The sequence below is a fragment of the Pyxicephalus adspersus genome, chromosome 4 (genome assembly GCF_032062135.1).
Source record: "Pyxicephalus adspersus chromosome 4, UCB_Pads_2.0, whole genome shotgun sequence".
Lineage (NCBI taxonomy): Eukaryota > Metazoa > Chordata > Amphibia > Anura > Pyxicephalidae > Pyxicephalus > Pyxicephalus adspersus.
The window spans coordinates 102,665,519-102,688,923 of NC_092861.1; the positions used below are offsets into that span (position 1 = coordinate 102,665,519).

The following is a 23,405-nucleotide window of genomic DNA, read 5'->3' on the forward strand; positions in this document are numbered from 1 at the left end:
TTCCCTAAATTATTTTTCTTCTGCAAGCTCTGTCAATCTTTCTCACATCCCAACAAATTCAGTACATTATTGGTTTGTTCAGGCAATTTATATAGGGCAGTAAGCGCTCCAAAATCCAACGTGCAGTACTTCATGAGCCCACATCAAATGGGGGTCTTAATTTGCCCAATATAGCATTATACAATGAGGTATCTTTGTTACGTATTCTTAAAGATTGGCTCCATGGCACATCCTATTATACCAATCTCTCTGTTGATCTGGCCCTTTGTTTCCCCTTACACCCCATAGTACTGTTGCACCTCCATAAGGAGCTAATACCTGAACATGTTCTAGGCAACCTATTGCTGCAATCACAATGGTACCCCTGGCATACTCTCTTTACTAGGACACTGCTTATTGCCCATACTTTCCTCTTCCTTCCCTTGATTGGGAACCCTGATTTTACTCACTGATTCACTTCTCCGCTGTTCTGGGAATGGGCTGATGAGGGTATACTTACAGTACGAACCCTCCTGAACCCCATAACATAAAAGCCTTACTACCTCCGGGAACTACTTACTTATCGGTATTCCCTATAAATAGGGATAATATATTTGCTCTGTTCCAGTCACGTGATTATAGCTCCAGGGTTGCTCATGCTCTCTCGGCCTTGGACTGGCGCAATCCCCTGGATTCCATGCTGCCCTCTGCTTCGTCCTCTCCTCTACTAAAGCTATATCAAAATGTTATTTTCTTGTAGAAACTTTAGATTACGATACTGTAACAATGGGCCTAGTGGGATGAGGGCAACATTTTCCAAATTTGGATTCCCCAACTTTGTTAAAAATGCTGCCTTGGAAAGCTGTGCCCTCAGTCCAATATCGTGAAATGTTTTACAAAATATTCCACAGAGCATATATCTCTCCTTCCAGAGCGCATCATATGGGTCTATCAGAGAGGAATATTTGTCTTAAATGTGGGGCACCCCAAGCTAATCTGTTTCACAATTTCTGGGATTGCCCTGTAATCAAACAATTCTGGAGACAGGTTGCTTGTTAAATCCAAAAACATTTTAAATTTTTAAAAGTGAAAGTTAATTTTCTTCCTTTCACACTCCTCTGGGCAATATTTGGTATGGTGTGTGGAGACGGTATTCGCTACTCTCGTGGTGCCAAAAGATTGCTAATTTTATTGTTCGTAGTCGGTAGAAAAACTATAAACTATAAGTTGTTCCTTACTGAGCTTCAGTATTTGTTTAAAATACAACCACTAAAGATAATCTTTTTAAATGTTTCAGCCAAACTATTTGGTACCTCACTTGAGTTCTGGAGGGCGACCCCCCTATTCAACTTCCTGTCTAAAACACATCCCTTTCTTACACTTCCATAGAATCCCCTCATTCGCTCCTATTCTAGAGTATACTGATGGCTATTTGAATTCAGATGTTAAGACATATTACACAATGTTTGTTTCTGTTAACTTTGAAAAATGTAGCACATTGAAGAGATGTCAGTTTGTTCCTTGTTATATTTTTGCTGAATGACTATATTGTACTACCTTTGTATTGTTTTTCTGAAAACTGTTTAAACTCAAAAATATTAATACAAAAAAAAAAAAACTCACTTCCCTGTTACATGGTAGTGCCCTCTAACACTTGAATCCCAAAAACTTCTCTGAAATGGGAAGGTGTAGGAAACTGAAAATGTGTGGGGAATGTCTTTGGCTAACATCCCCTAAAATTTCCTATCATTAGAACATAAAACATTCTGCCGATCAAAACAAAATTGGGGTTCAGGTACGGAAATTGGTACATTCATGCGTACCAGGGCAGCGTGTTTTGATGGGCAGTTTTTTATTGATGCCATGTTGATGAAAGTTTGGGGATGTTAGCCACAGGTGTCCCCCACTTGCACCTATAATTTTGTTTACCTTCACTTCCCTGTTCTAGAGAAATTAGGGTTCAAGTTAGGGAAGCAGACAGTTTGACGAGCTGAGGTTTTTTTTCTGTTATAATGCCATGCTAATGAAATTTGAGAAGGGTTATACACGTATACATGCACCTTCCCAATCCAGATAAATTAGGGTTCAAGGAACAGAAGCAGTAGCATAGTATTACAATTATAGTTTTGTGAAAGGTAGATAAAAAATTTAGGGGCCCCACCCCAATGCTCCTTGCTATGTAAATGACCCCTTCATTTGCATTTTCAATTTTGGGCTGTTAGGTGCACTTACTTATGAAACAGCAACCCAAATGTTTAATTTCCACCTTTTTAACCTTGTAATCCCCATATCTTGAAATTCTTTTAATAAATTTTGGTTATTAATAGCTATGAGAGTCCCCTTTGTACCCTAAAAGTTATTACAACCAACAATTTAGGAGACTTGAAAGATTGAATACAGTGAGTTTTTAGGCTGCAGAATATGAGAAAGCAGACTACACACACACACCTTTTACACTGCGGGTAGATACATTTCACGGGTAGTTTTTTTTTTTTTTGTGTCCATGGAATTTGATGGGGGGCACTGGCTATACTGCCCCCATCTTGCTATTGCACGCATGATGCTCTTAAAGCAACACCACATTTTAACATTATATAAAGGATGACTTTCTCCTTTCATATCATAGAAAAATGTGTTTTGCTTTTTTTGTTTTTTTAATTTTTTAGTGGAGGACCCCACCCTTCAGTCTTTACTGCCATGGTGGTAAAGACTGCAAGGTAAATCTGCAGCCTACTGGGATATTTGTGTCACATTTTCCAGGTTGCTGTGGGCTGCTCCTTTTGCGCATCAGGAGTGTATCATCAGATGCTTTCCTATGATGTAAAAAAAAAGTGCTATATCTTACATATGGCCCAATGAGATCAGCACTTGATGGAATGACGAGCATCAGAAAGAAGAGGAAAGCTGAGCGCTAGGAGGTGACATCTAAAGTTAGGCTGAATTCACATTAGCAGTAAGGTTGCATTTGCTGCGTTTATCCCTCACTTTACTCTGGCCAGGAACCTTGCCTAACTTGTAATGAAACATCACTACACCACAACACTAGGCAATTGAATTAAAATACACAGCACTGAACAGTTTGGGCATAATACAAAAAGATGGAAAAATTGTACATTCTAACAAGCCAGGAATTAGAAATTTGGAACAAAGTATAGGGGGTAGGTAGAACACCCATGGATACCTCTGTGGCATAAATAACTAGGAACACTAAATTTGCTGTCTTGCCCCTCCCACTTTTTTTTTTTTTACCACCCGGCTACAGCTTCCCCCGACCTGGCTGAAAAAAATTTCTAGGGGGAACACTGTAGTAGATATACAAAAACTGCTGCTTGTTGCTGCGATCTTCTAACCCTTATATATTCTGGACCTCTGCATGTTACAAGCCCCACTTCTGTCCTCTGTATGTTACGTACACTTGTATTTTTGGCACAGGTGCTGTTGCATGTGTGTGCAGTATATACATCAAATAGACTTGTTAGTCTCAATTATGGAAACATAATATAGGCTAGCACAGAAAGTAAAGAGAAAGAGACAGAGGTCTGAGTAGGTGGATTGTCAACAACACATAATTTTGGGGAAGTCAAAATGGGAAAGAAAAGAATTTGGGTGTCCTGATAGATAAACCTAATAATGGAATGCAATGTCAAACTGCAATTTCTAAACCAAGCAAAATTATCTCTTGCATATATATATATATTTCTATCCAAAACATGCAGGTTTTCAATTATATTTTCTTTGTGGTTTGACTCTTAGGGACTTTTAAAACCTAACTATACAAATATTATGTACAAAAGAGGATATGCCATTGACTCCGTGAATATGGGATAAAAATATAGATGGTCTATATATAGTTATAAATTATACTCTGCTTATATTAGGAATAGTTACAGCTTTGTTTGATTGTGTACAGAGAGCAGCACCTGCAACAGAAACAGTAAGATAGATGACCCTAAAACCTAAACACAGGATGGCCTTGAAGGTTGATGAGACCCTTCCTGGTGGAACCAGCTTGAACAAGAATCCAAGATGTTGGTCACAAGCTTTACCCTACCCTTCTGAACTAATATGCTTATATGGACTTTTGAGTATACAGTATTGGACAAGCCGGAGCGATCGGACTGCCCTGCAGGAGTGAAGGCAAGTGTAATTTATTTCTCTTTGCACTTTTGAGTTTAGTTCCTCTAACATCCGGCTTCTTTTGAAGCCGAATGTACAAGAGATAGCATAAGGTTCAGTTTGAACCCTATGCCTAAGGGAGTCACGAGCCAGAGTCATCTATGGCACTTTCACCATTTCCAGTGAAAGGCGAACATCAGCACATTTGTAGAGCAAGCCTTTTTGGTATATTTCTAAGTTAAACTTGGTGATCAAAATAAGTCTTGGGGCCCTCATAAGGTGTGCAAACAGTGTGTTGAGGGTTTACAGATGTGGTCAAAGGGACAAATGCAATTTGGTATACTTATGGTTTGGCGAGAGCCAGGAGATCATTTCAGTGACTGTTACTTTTGTATAGTGAAAACTTCAGGCTATATTAGGAAAAATAAATGTAACAGAGTATCCTAGTCTACCATCGGCTAGATGCCCAGTAGCTCATTCAGATGAAATCCCAGTGCTGGTTTTCGTTACACTACCCTCTCTTGAAGAACATGATTATGGTGATGACCTAGGTGACAATGATGAAGAGTTTGAAATCGAAGAGGACTCCGTTTATAAGGGATTTGATCACCATGAGTTGAGTGATTTGGCACGTGATTTGGGACTATTGAAGATGGCTTCAGAACTTCTGGGATCAAGACTGCGTGAGAAAAACTTACTTTCAAAAGGAATGAAGGTATCTTACAGTCGAACCAGAGAAATAGCATTTCTGCAGTACTTTAGAACTGACAGTGGCTTTGTGTATTGCCATAACATACCCGGTTTATTGGAGGAATTAAGAATTCCAATCTATAACACAAATGAATGGTGACTATTCATTGATAGCTCAAAGCAGAGGTTAAAGTGTGTCCTCCTTCACAATGGCAACATATTTGGGTCAGTCCCAATTCAGTTTCTCTTTGTGAATAATGTGCAGACATAAAAAGAGTAATCAAGTTGTTGCAGTATCACCAACACAATTGGGTCATCGGTGTTGACCTTAAAATGGTATGCTTACTTCTTGGTCAGCAACACGGATACACCAAGTATTCCTGTTATCTGTGCATGTGGGACAGCAGAGCTCTTGAGAGGCATTGGGTGGAAAGGAATTGGCCTCCAAGATCTGCCCTAAAACAAGGTGATCCATTCTACATGAGCAACAAAAAATATTATATTCCCACCTCTGCACATGAAACTGGGTCTGATGAAGCAGTTTGTTAAAGCTTTGCCAACTGAAGGAGACTGTTTTAAGTACCTAATTTTGGCATTACCTAGCCTGTCATTTGAAAAAATAAAGGCTGGTGTGTTTGACGGTCCCATCAAAGATGAACATTTCATCAGGACAATGTCAGAAGCTGAAAGGAATGCTTGGGTATCATTCAAAGCCATTTTGAAGGACTTTCTTGGAAACACACAAGCAATGTACACAGAAATTGTCCAGAAACGTTTGGAGAGCTCAAAATGCTTGGTTGCAATATGAGCATCAAGGTGCATTTCTGCATAGCCATCTTTCTAACTTCCCGGAAAACCTTGGTGCAGTCAGTGATAAGCATGGTAAACGATTCCACCAAGATTTGAAGGTCATGGAAGGACGGTATCAGGTTAGATGGGATGTAATGCTAACTATTGTAGGAGCATCCGGCAGGATTGTCCTAACACTGAACACTCCAGGAAAAGCTATAAGCATAAATTTTTACCATAACCACTTATCTAAATAATTTTCAAATGTTTTACTGTGAAAAAAAAATGTCAGAGTAATAATAAATCCTTTGTATGAACTAAAGAAATTAAAAAAAAAAAAAAACAGTACATTCTAATTATTTCATTATTTTTTCATTGTATGTAAAATTTGTATGTTTTTTGACAAAAATGGAGGGTACCCCTTATATCGTAAAAACTCAATGTGATAGCAAAAAACTGGGGTCATTTCTGGATTCACCACCCAAAAATTAGTAAAAAAAACTCTAACTCAACAAAAAATGCATTTCCTAGAGTTATTAGTGGCCTATTATGGAGGTTTTTAATGTATAAATCAGACAGTATTCCTTTTGGAAGGGATCGGCAGTATATTACATTGGTAGCAATAAAAGTTTTATTTTACTTTGTGATACAGCTCATTTTCAGTGGGGCCTGATCATGGAACACTTTTAACCTAATCATGTAATATTAATTTGGGTATTAAAATCATGAATATTTCAAATATGAATTTTTGGAATATAGGAATTTGGGAAGTTTTATCAATATGGGTAATTAAATATGAACATATTAATGAATATAATTATGACTACTAGTATTTACAAGTGTGCTGACATTATTAAGAAATTAGAGGTGATTAATGTGTTCAAATGAATTGTTTACCGGTGGCCTGCATGGTTGGTTTCTTTGGGCCAAATTGCTTCCTAAGAAAATTAAACGCCAAAGGTCAAAGCTTTTTGCTGTTGTGTGACTACACCGTGGTGATAACCTCTAGGCAAATAAGGAGTATTTAAGCCTTTAAGAGAGGGGTCACAGTGCTCACGACTGTAATCAGTGAGCTAATTTATTATAGTTGCTTGATACATAAAATGATCAAATGAGGACACAAGTATTTCTGAAAAATATGCGCAAATGTAAAATTAAAAAATAGGCGCAAATCTTATTTCTATGGTTTAAAAACAATGAAAATGTTCGGACATGTTAAAAATGTATTTTCTTGTGTTTGTTTTGTTTCTTAGCCCCAAAACATATAGATAAAATTGAGGCGATTGCTACATTATGTCCTTGGATTCAATATAGTTATTTTGTATTAAATCCAATACAAAATAGATTGAAATTCCCGCCACGCTCCCACACGCACGGACATCACAGGGAACTGCCGGAGAACGTCAGCGCACTCGCCAGGGAACAGATCAGACGAAGAGGATGCGGTCAGAGGATGGCAGGACAATGGAGGACGCCGATGGGACCAGTTAAGTCTATTTTTTTTTAGCTACCCCGATTGTGGCTCGGGGTTATCGCTATAAGCTGTTTTTTTTTACCCTGATCCCTCCTCAGGGTTTCTGCTCAAAAGGTTAAGAGAAAACTAGAGAAAAAAAATAACCATGTAAATCTGTCTATTGATAGGTCTGCTTTGATGTCAATTTAAAGTATTTGTTGGACATTAACCCCCCCCCCAGCGGTAATCCCGAGTGTGACTCGAGGTGGCTTTTACATGCAAAAAGCGGTAATCACAAGTCACACTCGGGGTAACTTTAGAAGCCACCCTTACCTTTACCCCATGCTCCAGCTGAGATCGGATGGTCCAGCTGGGATGCCTGGGCGCCGGTCCGTCGGGATGCAAGAGATGCTGGAGATGCAGAGGAGCAGCTCCAGCGTCGGGGTGAGGCAGGAGAGAAATCCCCACTCGCATCACCCGGGAGGATGCATCATCTTCTGGGTGATGCGAGTGGTGATGAATTGGGGGGTGTGTCCAGGTGGGAAATTAAAAGCAGATTACAATGTAATCTGCTTTTAAATGGTTTTTACAGTACAAAAACACTACAAAACATGAAACAAAAATAAAAGTACATTTTTAATTTATTTTATGATTACATTGTTGTCTATTATTTCATTATTTTTTTAAATTATTATTTATAATTATGTATTATATTTTTATTTATGATTATATTATATTAAATAAATATATTTATCATACCCGGGAGTTATTTACAGGCCCACAACATAAACAAAAATTTCTATGCAAAAAAATAGGATCTCTTTTTGCATCAAAAAACTGACAGAATAGAACGCTAGGAGGGTTAATTAGGTTTCCCATTTTACCCAGTATTCCCTCTTTGCTTTTAAATATTTTCCAAAAAATATTGCAAAAATACTGCATATTCTGTAAATAGTATCTGTAAACCAAACTATTCTCACATTCAAAAATCTGATAATTAAAAAACAACAAATATACCACATTTAAATTAAAGAGGTTTAATAATTCAAACATCAAATGAAAATTCACTTTAAAAAATGGAATAATTAATGCAGTTTAGTTTTCACACATCTGATTGCTCATTTCATTATCTATCACTTTAAGAAAAATATATAAAACCATTTTAATATAACAAATATAATATAAAACAAATACAACCACATAGCAATGTATACAAAACTTGTGTTTCTGTGATATTTTTTTTTTTTTTTTTTATCTATTTATAACGGATTCTATACTCACCAGCATAACTATTGTAGCAATCAGTCTGGTTGGTTCGAACATTTTTTTAAGTTGTTTCACAGGTCCCATAAGAAAACAAGTGCTAGAAAAAAAGAAATGTATATTTTTGTAATCAACATGCCACTATCAATATATAAACAAGGTATTTTACTCAGAAATATATTTTATATAATACATACACACACACACATTGTTACATGGCAAACATAGAAATAAAGTTTTCCATTTGTTATTATATGCTATATTCCCAGTCCTTATGTATAATTAAACAATGCATGATGGTCTTCTCCTGCCCCCAGCAGCAGCACAGTCCAAAAATTCTATACACTGGTCACTTCCAGCTCTGACTCATGTGACTCCGAGACCTGCCTCCCTACCCCAGAGAAGTAGAATATTCTGCAGGTACACTCCATCTACTGGCAGAAGTGTGCCTCTGCTCCAGCACTTTATCTGGTGGCGAGTTCTGTTACTCGCTGGTCTCAAGACCCGAAAAAGGGAACCCTATAAAAATAAGTGATTGGCAACAAGATGTTGCCTGAACAAGGTGTTCTCCTAGGCTTTGCTTCCAGGTTCCGGTCTGCAATCTCAGATCCTGACTCTTTAGTGTACAGACCTCGGCTCTAACTACTCCCGATTGGCTTTGTCTGACTACAGTTCTGCCTCACGTCCCTATAATGAGCTTTGGTGCTACCCAGTCAGCAGTTACCAGCCCCAGCATGTGTGGGGGCTGGTAACTGGGCACCGCCTCATAAAGTCCATCACCTCGTGCGGAGTGCTCCAGTACAGCCTAAGGCCTGCGTCTTAGACTCTGCACCCCGTACACATCCCTGTCAAGTGGGCTGGTGACACGGAGGGTTCACCATCCCGACTGAGGTACGGTGACAGTATTGCTTCTCCAACACCTCAGCTCCATGATTTCCACATCAAAGGTGGCTTAGAGGCCTTTGATGTAGAAATCAATCCCAATCAGTTTGAAGAAACCAATCCCAACCTAATGGAATGTATCAATCAACTGATGTCCTACAAATCTCATCCAATCCAAAATCTTCAGTGAAATGGGAATTAAATGTATAAGGCTGATAGCTGGGGAAATGGCAGTTAAGCAATGAAGCTGAATAAGAAGTAGTTAAATAAGCAAGGAAGCAAATGTAGTGAGTTAAGCTTGAAGAGTGAGAGAATGGAAGTGAAGTAGCAATATGGAGAAGCAGGGGTACCCTATAAAATAGGTAGCTGTAAAATAGTGGGTCATGTATATTTATGTTGATATTGTGTTCTTATACGGTGTTGTAGTTGAAAGTTTATTGATTATATACTAACAACCATCGATCTGTTATCACATGCATTGGGAGCTGCGTGACCTGTGACAACATTTGAGGAGGACCAGTTGTTTAAACGTGCCTGAAAATTTCCCGCTGACAGTGATTCAGAGCTTTCTGCTCACGGTGCAGCAATACATGCTGGCTGGGCTGTGGAAAAGGTAAAGGAGAATTACGACTCTAAAACCCTCATAAAATCTTTCTTTTTCTCTTATTTCCTCACATATCTCTGTATGGAGTGCTCTCTGGGGGAAAGGTCTGGCACAGTATCTGAAGGGGGGGGGGATTGGATGAGATGGACAGTGTCTGGAGGATTAACAAGATGTGAGTGCTCCTGGCACCTTTTTTTCCTAAAAAAAAAGCAATGTATTATATATTTATATATAAACATACACAAATGCGTACACGTTTACATAAATATACATATATACACGCACACACAAACAAACATCTATGGAGTCACAAAGTTTTGGGCTAATTATACCCAAGGCTTTTTGGCCCTGGAAAAAGTAATTAAAATTAGAATGGCAATGGCCAATGTTAACAAAATGTCATTGGTCTTGGAACAAGCGAGAATGCTGTAATCTTTTTTACTGTCCTTAACTCCTTTGGCCTTGGATGCGGAGAAAGTTTTAATAATAGGGTTGGTTGTGGATAGGTATGAGCAAAAGGTTTGAGGAGTATGGGCATGTCTGGTTCTTTTTTCTCCATTTTTTACAAACCATGTAATACCTTCCAACTGCTCAGACACTAACATCAGGGCATTCCAGATGCAGGCCCTTTTACAACACCTTCAATGTTGTGACTTACAAAAAAATATTAACTGATGTTTTTATCAGATAGAATATCTGGAGAAGACACGGCATGAGCATCTAAGTGGACCACCACAGACCCCCAGCCTTATATATCCCAAGAACTACAATACATTATTTTATAAACAGTACAAAGGTGGAAAGGTCTTCTGTCCTTGTTTGGACCTTGTCATCTTATCAAGATAATTAGCTTTACCAGGCTGGTATACCCCCTGCAAACTATACCTCTTAACCTTATGTATCAACACACACATTAAAGCATGGAAAATAGTTTTCCCTCAACACTCTCAAATGGTTTCAACTCAACTTCTCTTAACCAAAAAGACTTCTGGGAGTAATTTTCCAAATATCTGATTATATAGCTTGGTGAGCTTGTTCCGCTACTGCCCATTAAGTCTTAGAAACTTCATTCTATACTTTGAGAGCTGGAGGAACAGTTAGTCCATTCATGGTCTACAAGGGGTTTATTACACGTTCCCTTTCAAAGCCTTACCTCCACCTATTGAACAGTATTGTGCGACAGCATTACTTAAGAGGTAAATATTAAGTTAGACAGGTCACCTTGACCATTATCTCCCAAAATGCATAGTTGTTTTCCCCAGCCTTTCCTCAGGAATCTCCTAGGATGCCTAGTTGTTCTTCCCCAGCCTTCCCTTTCATTTCTTGGCCAAAATTCTGGGTCCCCAGTATGCTGTTCTGACCTTTAGGGAATTAGGAGCCAAGTTTTGTATCCTGACTACCCACCTTTTTTTTTTTAAATACCTCCAGTTGAAAAGTTTTTTGGCTTCCAATATGACTTTCAGACACTTTTCATTCCCAAACATATATCAATAGACTTTTGCAGAACGGAAGACAATATAAATCATTGTCTATTTCTTGATAAGAGACTGCATTTTTCCAGAATTGTCTCTCCCTCATAAGTTGAATAAGAAATGGGCTCCTTAAATTTGTTGTACCCCACAAAAAAAATAAAAATAAAAAAAAAGTCAATTGATGCACATAGGCGGAATAGGGTAAAATGATGCACAGTGAGAGAGCAATCCATTTCAAAATGTTACACAGAGTTTATCAGGCACTTGATCTTGTATCACATTCTGGCCGGAATATTAGAATTACTTTCTGCCCAAAGTGACATCTCCCAATTCATTTTATTTGCTTTGGACATAATAGCCCAATAATAGCAAAGCACAAAGAAGAAATCTGGCCAATACATGTCCAAAATATCAGGACCATACCTCCTACCCCTACTGTATGCCTATTATACTGCAGGCCAGGGAGGCTAACTTCCTGTAAAGTTTTAACTAGATGCAAAATTATACGTCTCCTAGACATAAATAAAGCAATTTTTGTTTTCTTTGCACTGACTGTAGCTCAACCTTCTAACAGAGGTCAACTAACTCTTACATAAGCTTATGCTAACAAACTGAATACTTACCATAACATCAACATACTTCAAATTACTATTTTCGGAATTAACCAAGGACTGGCTTATAGATGTTAGGAAAGTGTTTCAATGCACAGAATGGTATAACATAGAAAAACTAAGTGGTACATTAGGACAATTGGTTGTGTTTTAGGGAGAGAGCCCATTTTTGTTATTCTTAAGATTCTGGGGGAATGTTATTCCGATAACTCTTTTTGAGATGGCTTTTTACTTTTACTTTTTGAAAAATGTGAATTTGAATGTTAAGTAAGGGGTGTGAGTTTTTCTTTTAAACTTCATTTCAGTAGGCTTTATTTTTTCTTTTACTGCTCATGTTTTCTCATGTCTATGTCATATCTTCAACTTTAATGTTTGCTCTGTTTCACTACCACCGTCACTGATGTGTATTTTGTTCTTATGTGTTTGAAAATGTTTAAAAAAATGGATGCTGAAGAAAAATATTGATTCAAACTGTTACCCTTAAGAATAAACAGATATATAGATATGTATGTACACACACCAGTACTGTTACTGTCCCGCCTGACAAAGCTTTGTGGTCAAAATCCCACAAGCAGGCATGACAACATTACCCAGGGAATTGGGGACCAAGAGTTTTTTTTTATTTTTGGTTTGGGGAAATGGTTGGAGTGTGAATTTTTGTTCAACAGTACAGATGAGCCTCTGGCATTCTCACAAAAATTTTCTCAAACTTTGGATGGGTCTGCAAAATTTTGGCGAAACGATATTGCAAAACCATTGGAAGATCAAAGAAAATCATTACGATCCCCGGCACTGGAGGTAATTGACCTCTAGTGCCCTGGGATCGCAGTGGATTCTCGGGGCTGCAATCATTCTTGCAGCCCTAGGAATCCTCCTGTTTGCGATCCCCGACACTAGAGGTTAATTAACCTCCAGTGCCGGGGATCGTCGTGGAACTGCAGATGAACTCTCAACAGAGTTTCTCCATTGAGAGTTCATCTGCAGTTCTGTTTCCATAAGGGTTCTGTGACCATAGGAACTGAACTACAGATGATCTCCTAATGGAGAAACTCCATTGAGAGTTCGCCTGCAGTCACAGCTGATTGGAGGCTTTGACCGCAAAGTTCCCACGGTCACCGGGCTGTACTTAACAGCCCGGGGACCGTGGGAACTGAACTGCAGATGAACTCTCAATAGAGAAACTCCATTGAGAGTTCATCTGCAGCTCCACTGCGATACCTGGGCACTAGAGGTTAATTAACCTCTAGTGCCCCGGGATCGCAGTGGATTCTTATGCCTGCAATCATTCTTGCAGCCCTGGGAATCCTGTTTGCGATCCCCGGCACTAGAGGTTATATGGGGACAAGTCTCCCCATTCAAAACCTCTAGTGCTTTCCTCAGCCAATCAGAGAGCAATAGAGGCTTTGTATGGGGAGACTTGTCCCCATTTAACCTCTAGTGCCGGGGATTGCACACTGAGCTGATCAATGAATGCAGCTGGCAGTGCATTCATTGATCAGCACAGCCCACAATCTGTATTTTTTTGTTGTTGTTAAAAATTCGAGCTCGATCGTGGAATTTACACCGGCCATTCTCGCTTACAATTTCGGTAAGCGAGAACGGCCGAATTCGCTGCGAGATCGAGTTTTAAAAACTTGCTCGCTCATCCCTATTCAACAGTCTTTTAAAGCCATTCCTAATTGGGAGGCAGTAGTCTGGAAAAAGAAAGGAAAACATTTTTTTTTTTTTTGCAGAGTATACAAAAAGTTAGAACATAGTGGACACTTAAGAATAACTGTAGGTTAACCCCCCCTAGCGGTTCAATTCTGTCTGTATTTCCATGCAAAAAGTGATAAAATTTTATGCATGGAAATTTATTTTACATTGTAGGCCCATATTTCTTAGTTCTTAGGCATAACTCAACGAAATATGTCCAATAGTTAATAAATTTAATAAGAAGCTTTAATATATATATATATATATATATATATATATCTATTTCTTTTTTTTTTATTATATGAAGATTTCTTTGTATTAGACTCAATACACCTATTTTGTATTGAACCCCAATACAAAATTATTTGAATTTCCCACCGCCACTCCCGTACCGACGGACGCACCAACGTCACTCAGCAACCCCGGAGATCGTTTCTGCAGTTGCCAACTGAAGATCGGAGGAGCAGGACGTGTCCGCGGTACCTGCGGGGGCCAGCAGGACGTGTCCGCGGTACCTGCGGGGGCCAGCAGGACGTGTCCGCGGTACCTGCGGGGGCGTCCGCGGTACCTGCGGGGGCCAGCAGGACGTGTCCGCGGTACCTGCGGGGGCCAGCAGGACGTGTCCGCGGTACCTGCGGGGGCCAGCAGGACGCCGACGGAGCAAGATAAGTGGGGTTAAATTATGTTTTTAGGTACCCTGAATGTGACTCAGGAATATATTTTTGCATGGAAAATCTATGCTAGGGGGGTTAAACAAAGCCCAAATACACCTTAAAAAGTGCTCAAGAAGAAAGACACTTCGTATCATTCAATCAACTCCTTGCAGGAGTAATGGACCCACTGTATAAAAACATCATCTTGGCAGTGATGTTCTACGCATCAATAAAGACTGACTAGTCACCAGAGAGCTGTTAAAGCGAAGTATAACCCTGTGGTGTCAGTAACAAGCCTAAAAGTTGCTTCTTGATTTTCACGGAACAGAACACAATTATCACATTCCTATCATACTAGTGTATGGTCTGATTTGCCTTTATATAGGAAGGACCAAAAGAATACAGGTAGTCCCCATGTTACATACGAGATAGGCACTGTAGGTTTGTTCCTAAGTTGAATTTGTATGCAAGTCAGAACAGGTAGAATATGTTAATAAATGCAATTAGGACAGCTGCTTGTCTCAACATATTAGGCAGCGTGGTGTCAGTTACCCTATAAAATCCTCACTGTGAGGTAATCACAAACAAAGCAAAAAAAAACAAAAAAACTTTATGGAGCCTAGACATTCATTAACTTCTGAAGCAAGCTGTGCTTTGATATGCAAAAAGAAAAAACTGAAGAGTTTGTCTTGGTCATTAAACAGTTACAAGAGGCTGCAGAAAGAGCTCATCCCCCTATCACCACCCACAACCTCAGCTGTGTTTAGCAAAAGATTTCTTCCGCAAGTCATGCAAACTGCCCCCCTTCCAAGCTTCCGTTCAGCACAGGAGTGAGCAGGGAACCCCTGTTCATATCTAGGAGGCATCCGTATGTTGGATGTCCTTAACCCGTGGACTACCTGTACTTAAGAATACAAATAGAAAAACAATGAAGCAAAGTGTGAGGCCCATGTACATAGTACCATGGCAATGTATTCAAAATCATAATGGTAACACAATGGAATAAAAAGGTGTTTATGGTGTAGGCAATTATTCAGAACTTGAACAATGAAAGATATAAAATACTTTGCCATAAAGAAACATTTAGAATTTTTAACTTAGATACCCTTTTAACAAGAGTATCTGGAAATAAGCCTAAATCTAGACTCTCAGGGATTGGGAGTTGACAAAATTGTTGGGTTACAAGAAGATATCATTTGTCAACAGATATTCTTGGTATTGTAGATACACATTATTAAAGGACTGATAAAAAACAGTTTTAAAAAACAATAGTAACATTTTTAAAAATGACATTCTTTGGCACATTCTTTTTTTTTTTATGTATGTATATTAAAATTGAGAATTTAACTTAACCCTCCTAGCGATATTCCCGAGTGTGACTCGGGGTGGATTTACCATGCAAAACGCAGTAATCCCAAGTCACACTCAGGGTCGCTAACAATATTTAAAAAAAAAACACCTTGTTCTGTTGACGTCCCCCAGCGTCCTGCTGGTAACTGTAGGTCTTCGGGACACGTCTTCTTCCACCGATCTCCAGCTGGCAACTGCAGACCTTCTCCGGGGTTTCCCGGTGACATTGTTGCATGTGTCGGTGTGGGCAGGAGGAGTGGCGGGAAATTTAAATAATTTTGTATTGGATTCAGTACAAAATAGCTGTATTGAGTCCAAGACAAAGAAATTTATTTTTATATATATAAATATATATTTATTTATTGTGACACCAATGCAGGATTGGTGGTGGAAGGGAAGTATATTTGCCCAAGATTCCTCTCCTATGTGAAGTAGCAGGTGGAAGACTCTCACCTGCGAGGTAATTAATGCAGCAGCACTGAGGGTTGGGACAGAGCCAGGAGCTCAGTGAGTCTCTCTCTGCCTGGGCACACAGAAAGTTGGTCTGTGTGAATAAACTCAAACCTGAGTAAAAGGTTGCTGAAAGTTTTGTTTAGAGCTGGAGGGAGAAGCCCTCCAGCGGATAGACAAGAACGTCGGATCCCTATTTAATGTACAGCGCTGCGTAATATGTTGGCGCTATATAAATCCTGTTTATTATTATTATTAATAATAATAATAATAATAATAATAATAATGTATAGTAAGTGCTGGACAGGCAAGGTTTTCTTTTGCTGTTTTGTTATTTTATCTGCAACCTTCAAATAAACCTGTCTACAAGTCAGCTTAACCCTTATACCTCAGTGTGTGATCTGAATTGGATGAACCAGACAAGTGGCCTTTGACCCCCAGCAAATGCGATCCTGAACTTAACTTCTCACAAGTGGTGGTGGATGCGGGCACCACATTCAAGTCTAAAAATGGATGACGTGGTAAAGGCCCTGATACAGTCTACAGCAGCCCAGCAGGAGGCAACCAAAGAACAACAGTGCACAAATGCAATCCAGCAGGAGGCAACCAGAGAACAACAGCGCACAAATGCAGCCCAGCAGGAGGCAACCAGAGAACAACAGCGCACAAATGCAGCCCAGCAGGAGGCAACCAGAGAACAACAGCGCACAAATGCAACCCAGCAAGAGGCAACCAGAGAACAACAGCGCACAAATGCAACCCAGCAAGAGGCCAACCGCTTGCTGTCTGCACACAGCTGGCCACCCTAATAGAGGCCACGAGTAGAGACCGCCAAGTCTTGCAGGAAGTGGTGCAGCATGTGGCAAGTCTTTCAGTGATGCAGCCAGGAAAAGAGCAGACAACTATCCATGTGGGTCAATTTTTGCAAAAGATGACAGCAGAGGATGATGTGGAAGCTTACCTGGCTACCTTTGAGAGGACAGCAGTGTGGGAGGCATGGCCAAAGGCACGGTGGGCAGGACTGCTCGCCCCATTTCTTGCAGGTGAGGTGCAAAAGGCTTATTTTGACCTGGAACTTGAGGCCGCCCAGGACTTTGATAAACTTAAGTCTGAGATCCGGGCTCGGCTAGGTGTTACCCTAGCAGTCAGAGCCCAGAGAGTACATCAGTGGACATATAAAATGGATAAGCCCCCACGTTCGCAGATGTTCGATCTCATCCATTTGACCCGGAAGTGGTTACAACCAGAGATGTTATCAGCCCCCGATGTGGTGCAGCGGGTGGTCCTCGACAAGTTCCTGAGATCGCTACCGCCAGCCCTAAGGAAGTGGGTGAGTCATGGGGACCCCAAGACAGCAGACCAGCTTGTAGATCTGGTGGAGTGATACTCTTCGGCTGAGGATCTTCTAAATAACCCTCAGCCCTCAACCCCACGGATTCCAAGAGTTCCTGGTAAGACTGTTCTGGGGCGTAAGGGAGCTGGGAGAAATGTGAAGACTTTAAATGAAGAAGATAATGAGACTGTGGGAGCAGGAAAGCCCAAGGTGTATAATTCTGGAGTAAACAAAGGGCATATAAGATGTTTTCGGTGTAAGGAGTTGGGACACATTGCATTGAACTACTGAACCTATGCAATGTGATGTTGCCTTTATGAAAAGCCGCATGTCTATGTTTGCGCAAGTGGTATGTACTGCAGCAGGTTCAGACAGCGCGGAAAAACATTTGTGTGAGTAAAAGTGAATGATCAAAGTGTGACTGCGGGAGTGTAGTAACTCTGGTGAAAGCAGGCCTTATAGGCTCCTCTGACAGTGAATCAGACACATTCACTGTGACTTGTGTGCATGGGGATACATGTGAATACCAGACAACCCTTGCATATATTACAACTCCCTATGGGTCAGTACTTCATAAAGTTGGATTAGTCCCAGCACTACTGCATGAGGTGATTCTTAGGAGAGATTTTCCACATTTTTGGAAGTTATGGGAGTCCAAGTTGGAACCAGAAAGAGGTGCACTGCAGATATTGACAGCATCAGATATAAGCCCAAAACCCTTAGAGGATTCCCCACTAGGGGAGGTAGTTGAGGTATTGGCAGATAGCTCCACCCCGTTTTCATTCTCCGTTATGGCCGGAGACCTAGATTAGTCCGCGTCAGAGACGGAGACCGAAGGGGTAACACTTCAGGGTATGCCTGACCTAGACGTTAGGAAAGACGACTTTCAAAGTGAACAAATGAAGGACCTTACCCTTATGCGAGCCAGAGAGAATATAAAAAGTGGTAAATGGGAATCCTGTGGGGTCTGGTTCTGGTTTTCCTTACAGAGCTTTAGAAAATGACTTGTTGTATCAGATAGACAAGAAGGGAGAGGAGGTGGTACAGCAATTGGTGATTCCAAAGCCTGATAGTACCACAAGGTTCTGTAATGATTTTAGGAGGTTGAATGCTGTGTCTAAGTTTGATGCATACCCTTTGCCACGAGTGGACAAACTTATAGACCGACTGGGTACAGCCATTTACATTACGACCTTAGACCTGACAAAGGGGTATTGGCAAATACCCCTGACGGACGCTGCCAAAAAGAAGACAGCATTTTCCAAACTGATGGCCTATTCCAGTATGTAACTATGCCTTTTGGACTGCATGGGGCTCCTGCAACATTTCAGCGGCTAATGGACAGAGTTTTGAAGCCACATAGACAGTACGCTTCTGCTTATCTTGATGACATAGTGATACATATTGCGGACTGGGAGACACACCTACTCAAACTACAGGCAGTGATTGATGATTTGAGGAGAGTAGGGTTGACTGCGAAACCCAAGAAATGCAGCATTGGTCTAGAAGAAGCCAAGTACTTGGGGTACATTATTGGAAGAGGTGTAGTCAAGCCCCAAATTGCCAAGATTGAAGCCATACAGATCTGGCCCCAGCCTGTAAATAAGAAACAAGTGAAGGCATTCCTGGGGATTACTGGCTATTATAGACGCTTCATACCCAATTTTGCAACTATAGCAGTTCACTTAACTGATCTCACCTAGGGAAGCGGGTCAGGGATGATAAAATGGAACGATGAAGCAAAGGAGGCGTTTCAGACTCTAAAGCGGGCTCTTTGTTCCCAACCAGTATTGATGACCCCTGACTTTAAAAAAGAATTTGAGGTACAGACAGATGCTTCTAACTCAGGAATAGGGGCAGTGTTGTCACAGAATATTAATGGAGAGGAGCATCCCGTGCTTTACTTGAGTCGGAAACTAAATAAGCATGAGAGGAAGTACGCAGTGGTAGAGAAGGAGTGTTTGCCCATTAAGTGGGCTTGAGAATCACTCAAATGTTAATTGTTGGGTCGGAAGTTTCGGTTAATCACTGATCATGCCCCTCTGAAGTGGATGAACCTGAGCCGAGAGAAAAATAGTGAGAGAGTGACAAGATGGTTTCTGGCTCTGCAGGCTTACAATTTTACAGTGGAGCACAGGCCAGGAAAATGGCAAGGAAACGCAGATGCGTTGTCACGGGTGCACTGTCTGTTAGTTTCAGTTGCTCAGTCCCACTTGCCTGAGCGGGGGGGGGAGGGGTTGGGATATGCGACACCAATGCCGGATTGGTGGTGGAAGGGAGGTATATTTGCCCAAGATTCCTCTCCTATGTGAAGTAGCAGGTGAAAGACTCTCACCTGCGAGGTAATTAATAAAGCAACACTGAGGGTGGGGATATACCAGAGCCAGGAGCTCAGTCAGTCTCCCTCTGCCTGGGGACACAGAAAGCTGGTCTGTGTGAATGAACTCAAACCTGAGTAAAAGGTTGCTGAAAGTTTTGTTTAGAGCTGGGGGGAGAAGCCCTCCAGCGGATAGACAGGAACGTCGGATATTTAGTAAGTGCCGGACAGGCAAGGTTTTCTTTTGCTGTTTTGTTATTTGATTTGCAACCTTCAAATAAACCTGTCTACAAGTCAGCTTAACCCTTATACCTCAGTGTGTGATCTGAATTGGATGAACCAGACAAGTGGACTTTGATCCCAGCAAAGGCGATCCTGAGCTTAACTCCTCACAATATATATATATTATTCATGCTACTGTACAGTTATTTTACATGTTTCATCAATTTTTAACAGATTTTTGTGTTTTTTTTATTAAAGTTTTTTATATATTGAACATATTTCGGTGGGTTATGCCTAAGAGTTATAGGCCTACAATAAAATAATACATTTCAATGCAAAAAAATTTAACGCTTTTTGCGTGGAAATATGGACAGAAATAGAACGCTAGATGGGTAAAACTAAATGGTAACAAAAACTTATCCACACATGCAATATGTACAATATGCATCAGTAAAGTCCAACTGTGAAGGTACCAACATTATAAATGATCACTTTAGGCTGGATAAGCTTAAATAGAATACTTTGAAATATGTTAGGCTGAAAATGAGAACCGTTTTTTTTGTGGTATAGCAATTTCTATATATTATATATACACATATATACACATACAGACATTGTTCAGTTGTAAATGTGGCTCACTCTAATAATCTCTGAGCTACAGTCCAGTAAGGGCTTAGGCACTTTTAGTTCTAGCTATATTTCATCCACTTTTAAACATGCCAGGTGTGCTCTCTTGCATAGTTCTGAAGTATTTAGTGAATCCTGAAGTGTCAACTACTACCATTAAAAATATATTTCTCTTTTACAAAATTTCTCTCCATCTCTCTGAAATACCATGAAGTCCAAAGTTGTATAGAATAGTTCTGAATAGTGTCCTTACAGTGACGATAAATAACTGCTAAGACAATTATATACCTTTAAAAAACAATAAATCTTTATCTGTGTAAGACAAGTCTACCTCATTGGACTTTCTCATTTAAATTACATGTGGATTTTATATACATCTAAATTATTCCTATGTTTGCATGTTGTAGTTTTAAAATATCTAATTTGTTATGCTGTTAAATAAAATTGTGCTAATATTCCCACCTCCCCAGGAAAAAAATTAAATACTTCTAGGTTATGAAAAAGAAAAGTGAATATTTCCAAGATAACAGGGCAGGAATACAGACCCCATGTGCTCCCCAGTAATACGTCTGCTAGCCCAATCTATTTTTATTATCGGCATATCATGTGATGTTATCTCATCAGTCAGCTGTCAAACAGGGCTGGAGCTTAATCTCAATCAATAAAAACATTCCACAGGACTTCAGGGGTGGGTTCTGGATGAAAGGTACATGTCTCTTTGCTTTACTTGTGGTCCTTAAAATAAAAAAGGGGGATATGTGCTGCAGAAGAGATGTTTTGGCCACCAATGGTCACAGAATTTTTTAACAGGACCTTGGATTCTAAGGTGGAGGGGTATGGGAGATGGATTTTAGTGCGACCACCTATCCCACTGGTAGTACATGCTGGGTTTTTATAGCTGGAGCATAGAGATGCAGGGTGTGACTTAGGTTTTAAGGGAGTACATACTGGTTCCATGAGGAAACAGATGTGCATCCCTAGCTACCTGTAGGGACAAGGTACCCTTTCGGACTAGCTGATTGAGCAGAAAGTCTACATTTCTTTTCCTACTGAAATGGAGAAACTCTTACTGAAGTTTGCTAGGACTATAGATCCAACTGGAGAAGAGTATGGTGGTAAAACAGAACACAGGGGCCCAGACACAGGCTTGACAGACAACCAGGGTGCAGAAGCAAACCATGGAAGCACAGCTTTCTGCTATGACATCCCAGCAATAGTCCACAAATGCCAAGCTTGTGTCTTTGAGAGTCTGCTGAAGCACAAGCAATCGCAATGCAGGACATCACGACTTGAAAACGTTTTTTCACTACTTTTGAGAGGATGGTGGTGCAGAAAGGGTGGCCCCAAGATACCGAAGCTGGACTAATCTTTGTCTTGGGATTCCAGAAAGCATACTATGAACTAATTCTAAAGATGCCAAGAACTGCAATAAACTAAAGACAAAGAACTTAGCCCACCTAGTGGTCACCACTGCAGTTCCAGTAACTACACAAATGATCCAATCAATGTATCCTGCAGATGCATGACCTTATCTATTGGTCACTATATGGTTGCAATCCATTATCCTGCCTGGGCCCTAGATGACAAAGCAAGTTGTGACAGACCAGTATCTGTGCAAGAAACCAATCGCCCACAAGCAGTGCGTGAGTCACGATAACCCCACAATGGCAGAGCTCCGAGTTGGTTGAAAGAAAAAATACCACCACTGAAGTTCCTTACCCCTTTCATTGAACAAGAGGTCACCATCATGCCAAAAGAGAGGTTGACATCCTCACAGTGCACTGCAACCAGCAAAGAGGATCTGTCAGTATGCCATTTTTTAACCCACAGAAGCAGTAGTCTAGCTCCTCGCCACACAAAAGGAGACCATCTGGGCAATGTCAAAGGTGCCATGCATGGAGTACACAATATCCCAATGCCCGCTGGAGAGTTCTCTTTTTTTGCTTACTAAGTTTTAACGGCATGCCCTTCCAGTGAGGGCCAGTTGAGTGTATACTGTCTGTTACCTGCCAACCGTGGCCTTCTTGGATTCAGGATGTATCCTTTTCCCGGCCAGTATGTTCAATTGGGTTGGTTCTACCAGAAAAATACTCCAGGCTGACTGCGCACGAGGACCTACCAGGTGGTTCCAATATCGTTTACTACGGCCAGTGCGGCTGTGCCACATGAGGTTTGGGTGATAAGTAACTAAGTGCTAGCCCCCCCATTTCTTGAGAGTGGTTTAATGGTCCAAACTCAGTTATGCAATAATTTATATGCTCAGCGATTATATTGATTATGTTGATTATAATGTTAATATAATAAATATAAAGATGACATGGTATGCGGGGGGAAAGAGGATTAAAATTCATATCCAGAGGCCGTGCTGCCCTCTAACTTTACAGGTCATGCTTAAGGTGGATGAGGAGGATGAGAATGACCTACAGGATGATCAGCCGGTACAGCCAGGCTTTGATGCCTCATGAGGAGCCTTTGGCAAAGCACATATAAAGGACCTCACTCCAATTCAAGCAAGGGAACAAATTACTGTTATCAAAGAGATCCCTCAGGAGTCTGCTGATGAAAGCTAGCCTTACTTTGCATCGTGTCCTACCTGCAAATTGACCTTGCCAGAACCTAAATGTTTGCAGCCCCTTGGTGCCCGTGCCTACTATTGAGGTGGTATTTAAATGCAAAGCCATAGACCTAGATAGTCCCCTTTTGAAATCTGCTGGGGGGCATTAATACAGTTGTGGTCAAAATAATAGCAGTGTGTTTAAAAAAGTGCGTAAATCTCAAAATCCTTATAATAGCTTTTATGTTAATACACAGAGAAATGCATTGATAACACTGGACATTCCAAATCAAAACATGAAGAAAACTATCAAATGTGTGGTATTCATTTACAGAAAGTGGAAAA

The 23,405-nt window shown here is 40.4% G+C and overlaps 1 protein-coding gene across 2 annotated transcripts in view; it reads right to left on the reverse strand.

Moving 5' to 3' along the window:
• Positions 1–23,405, reverse strand: part of SFT2D1 (SFT2 domain containing 1) — a 144,780-nt gene that overhangs the window by 52,128 nt on the left and 69,247 nt on the right. For both annotated transcript variants that reach the window (XM_072409200.1, XM_072409199.1), the window contains one exon: positions 8,309–8,390. In XM_072409200.1, the coding sequence (XP_072265301.1) occupies positions 8,309–8,390 (82 nt within the window). The remainder of the gene's footprint in view (positions 1–8,308; positions 8,391–23,405) is intronic.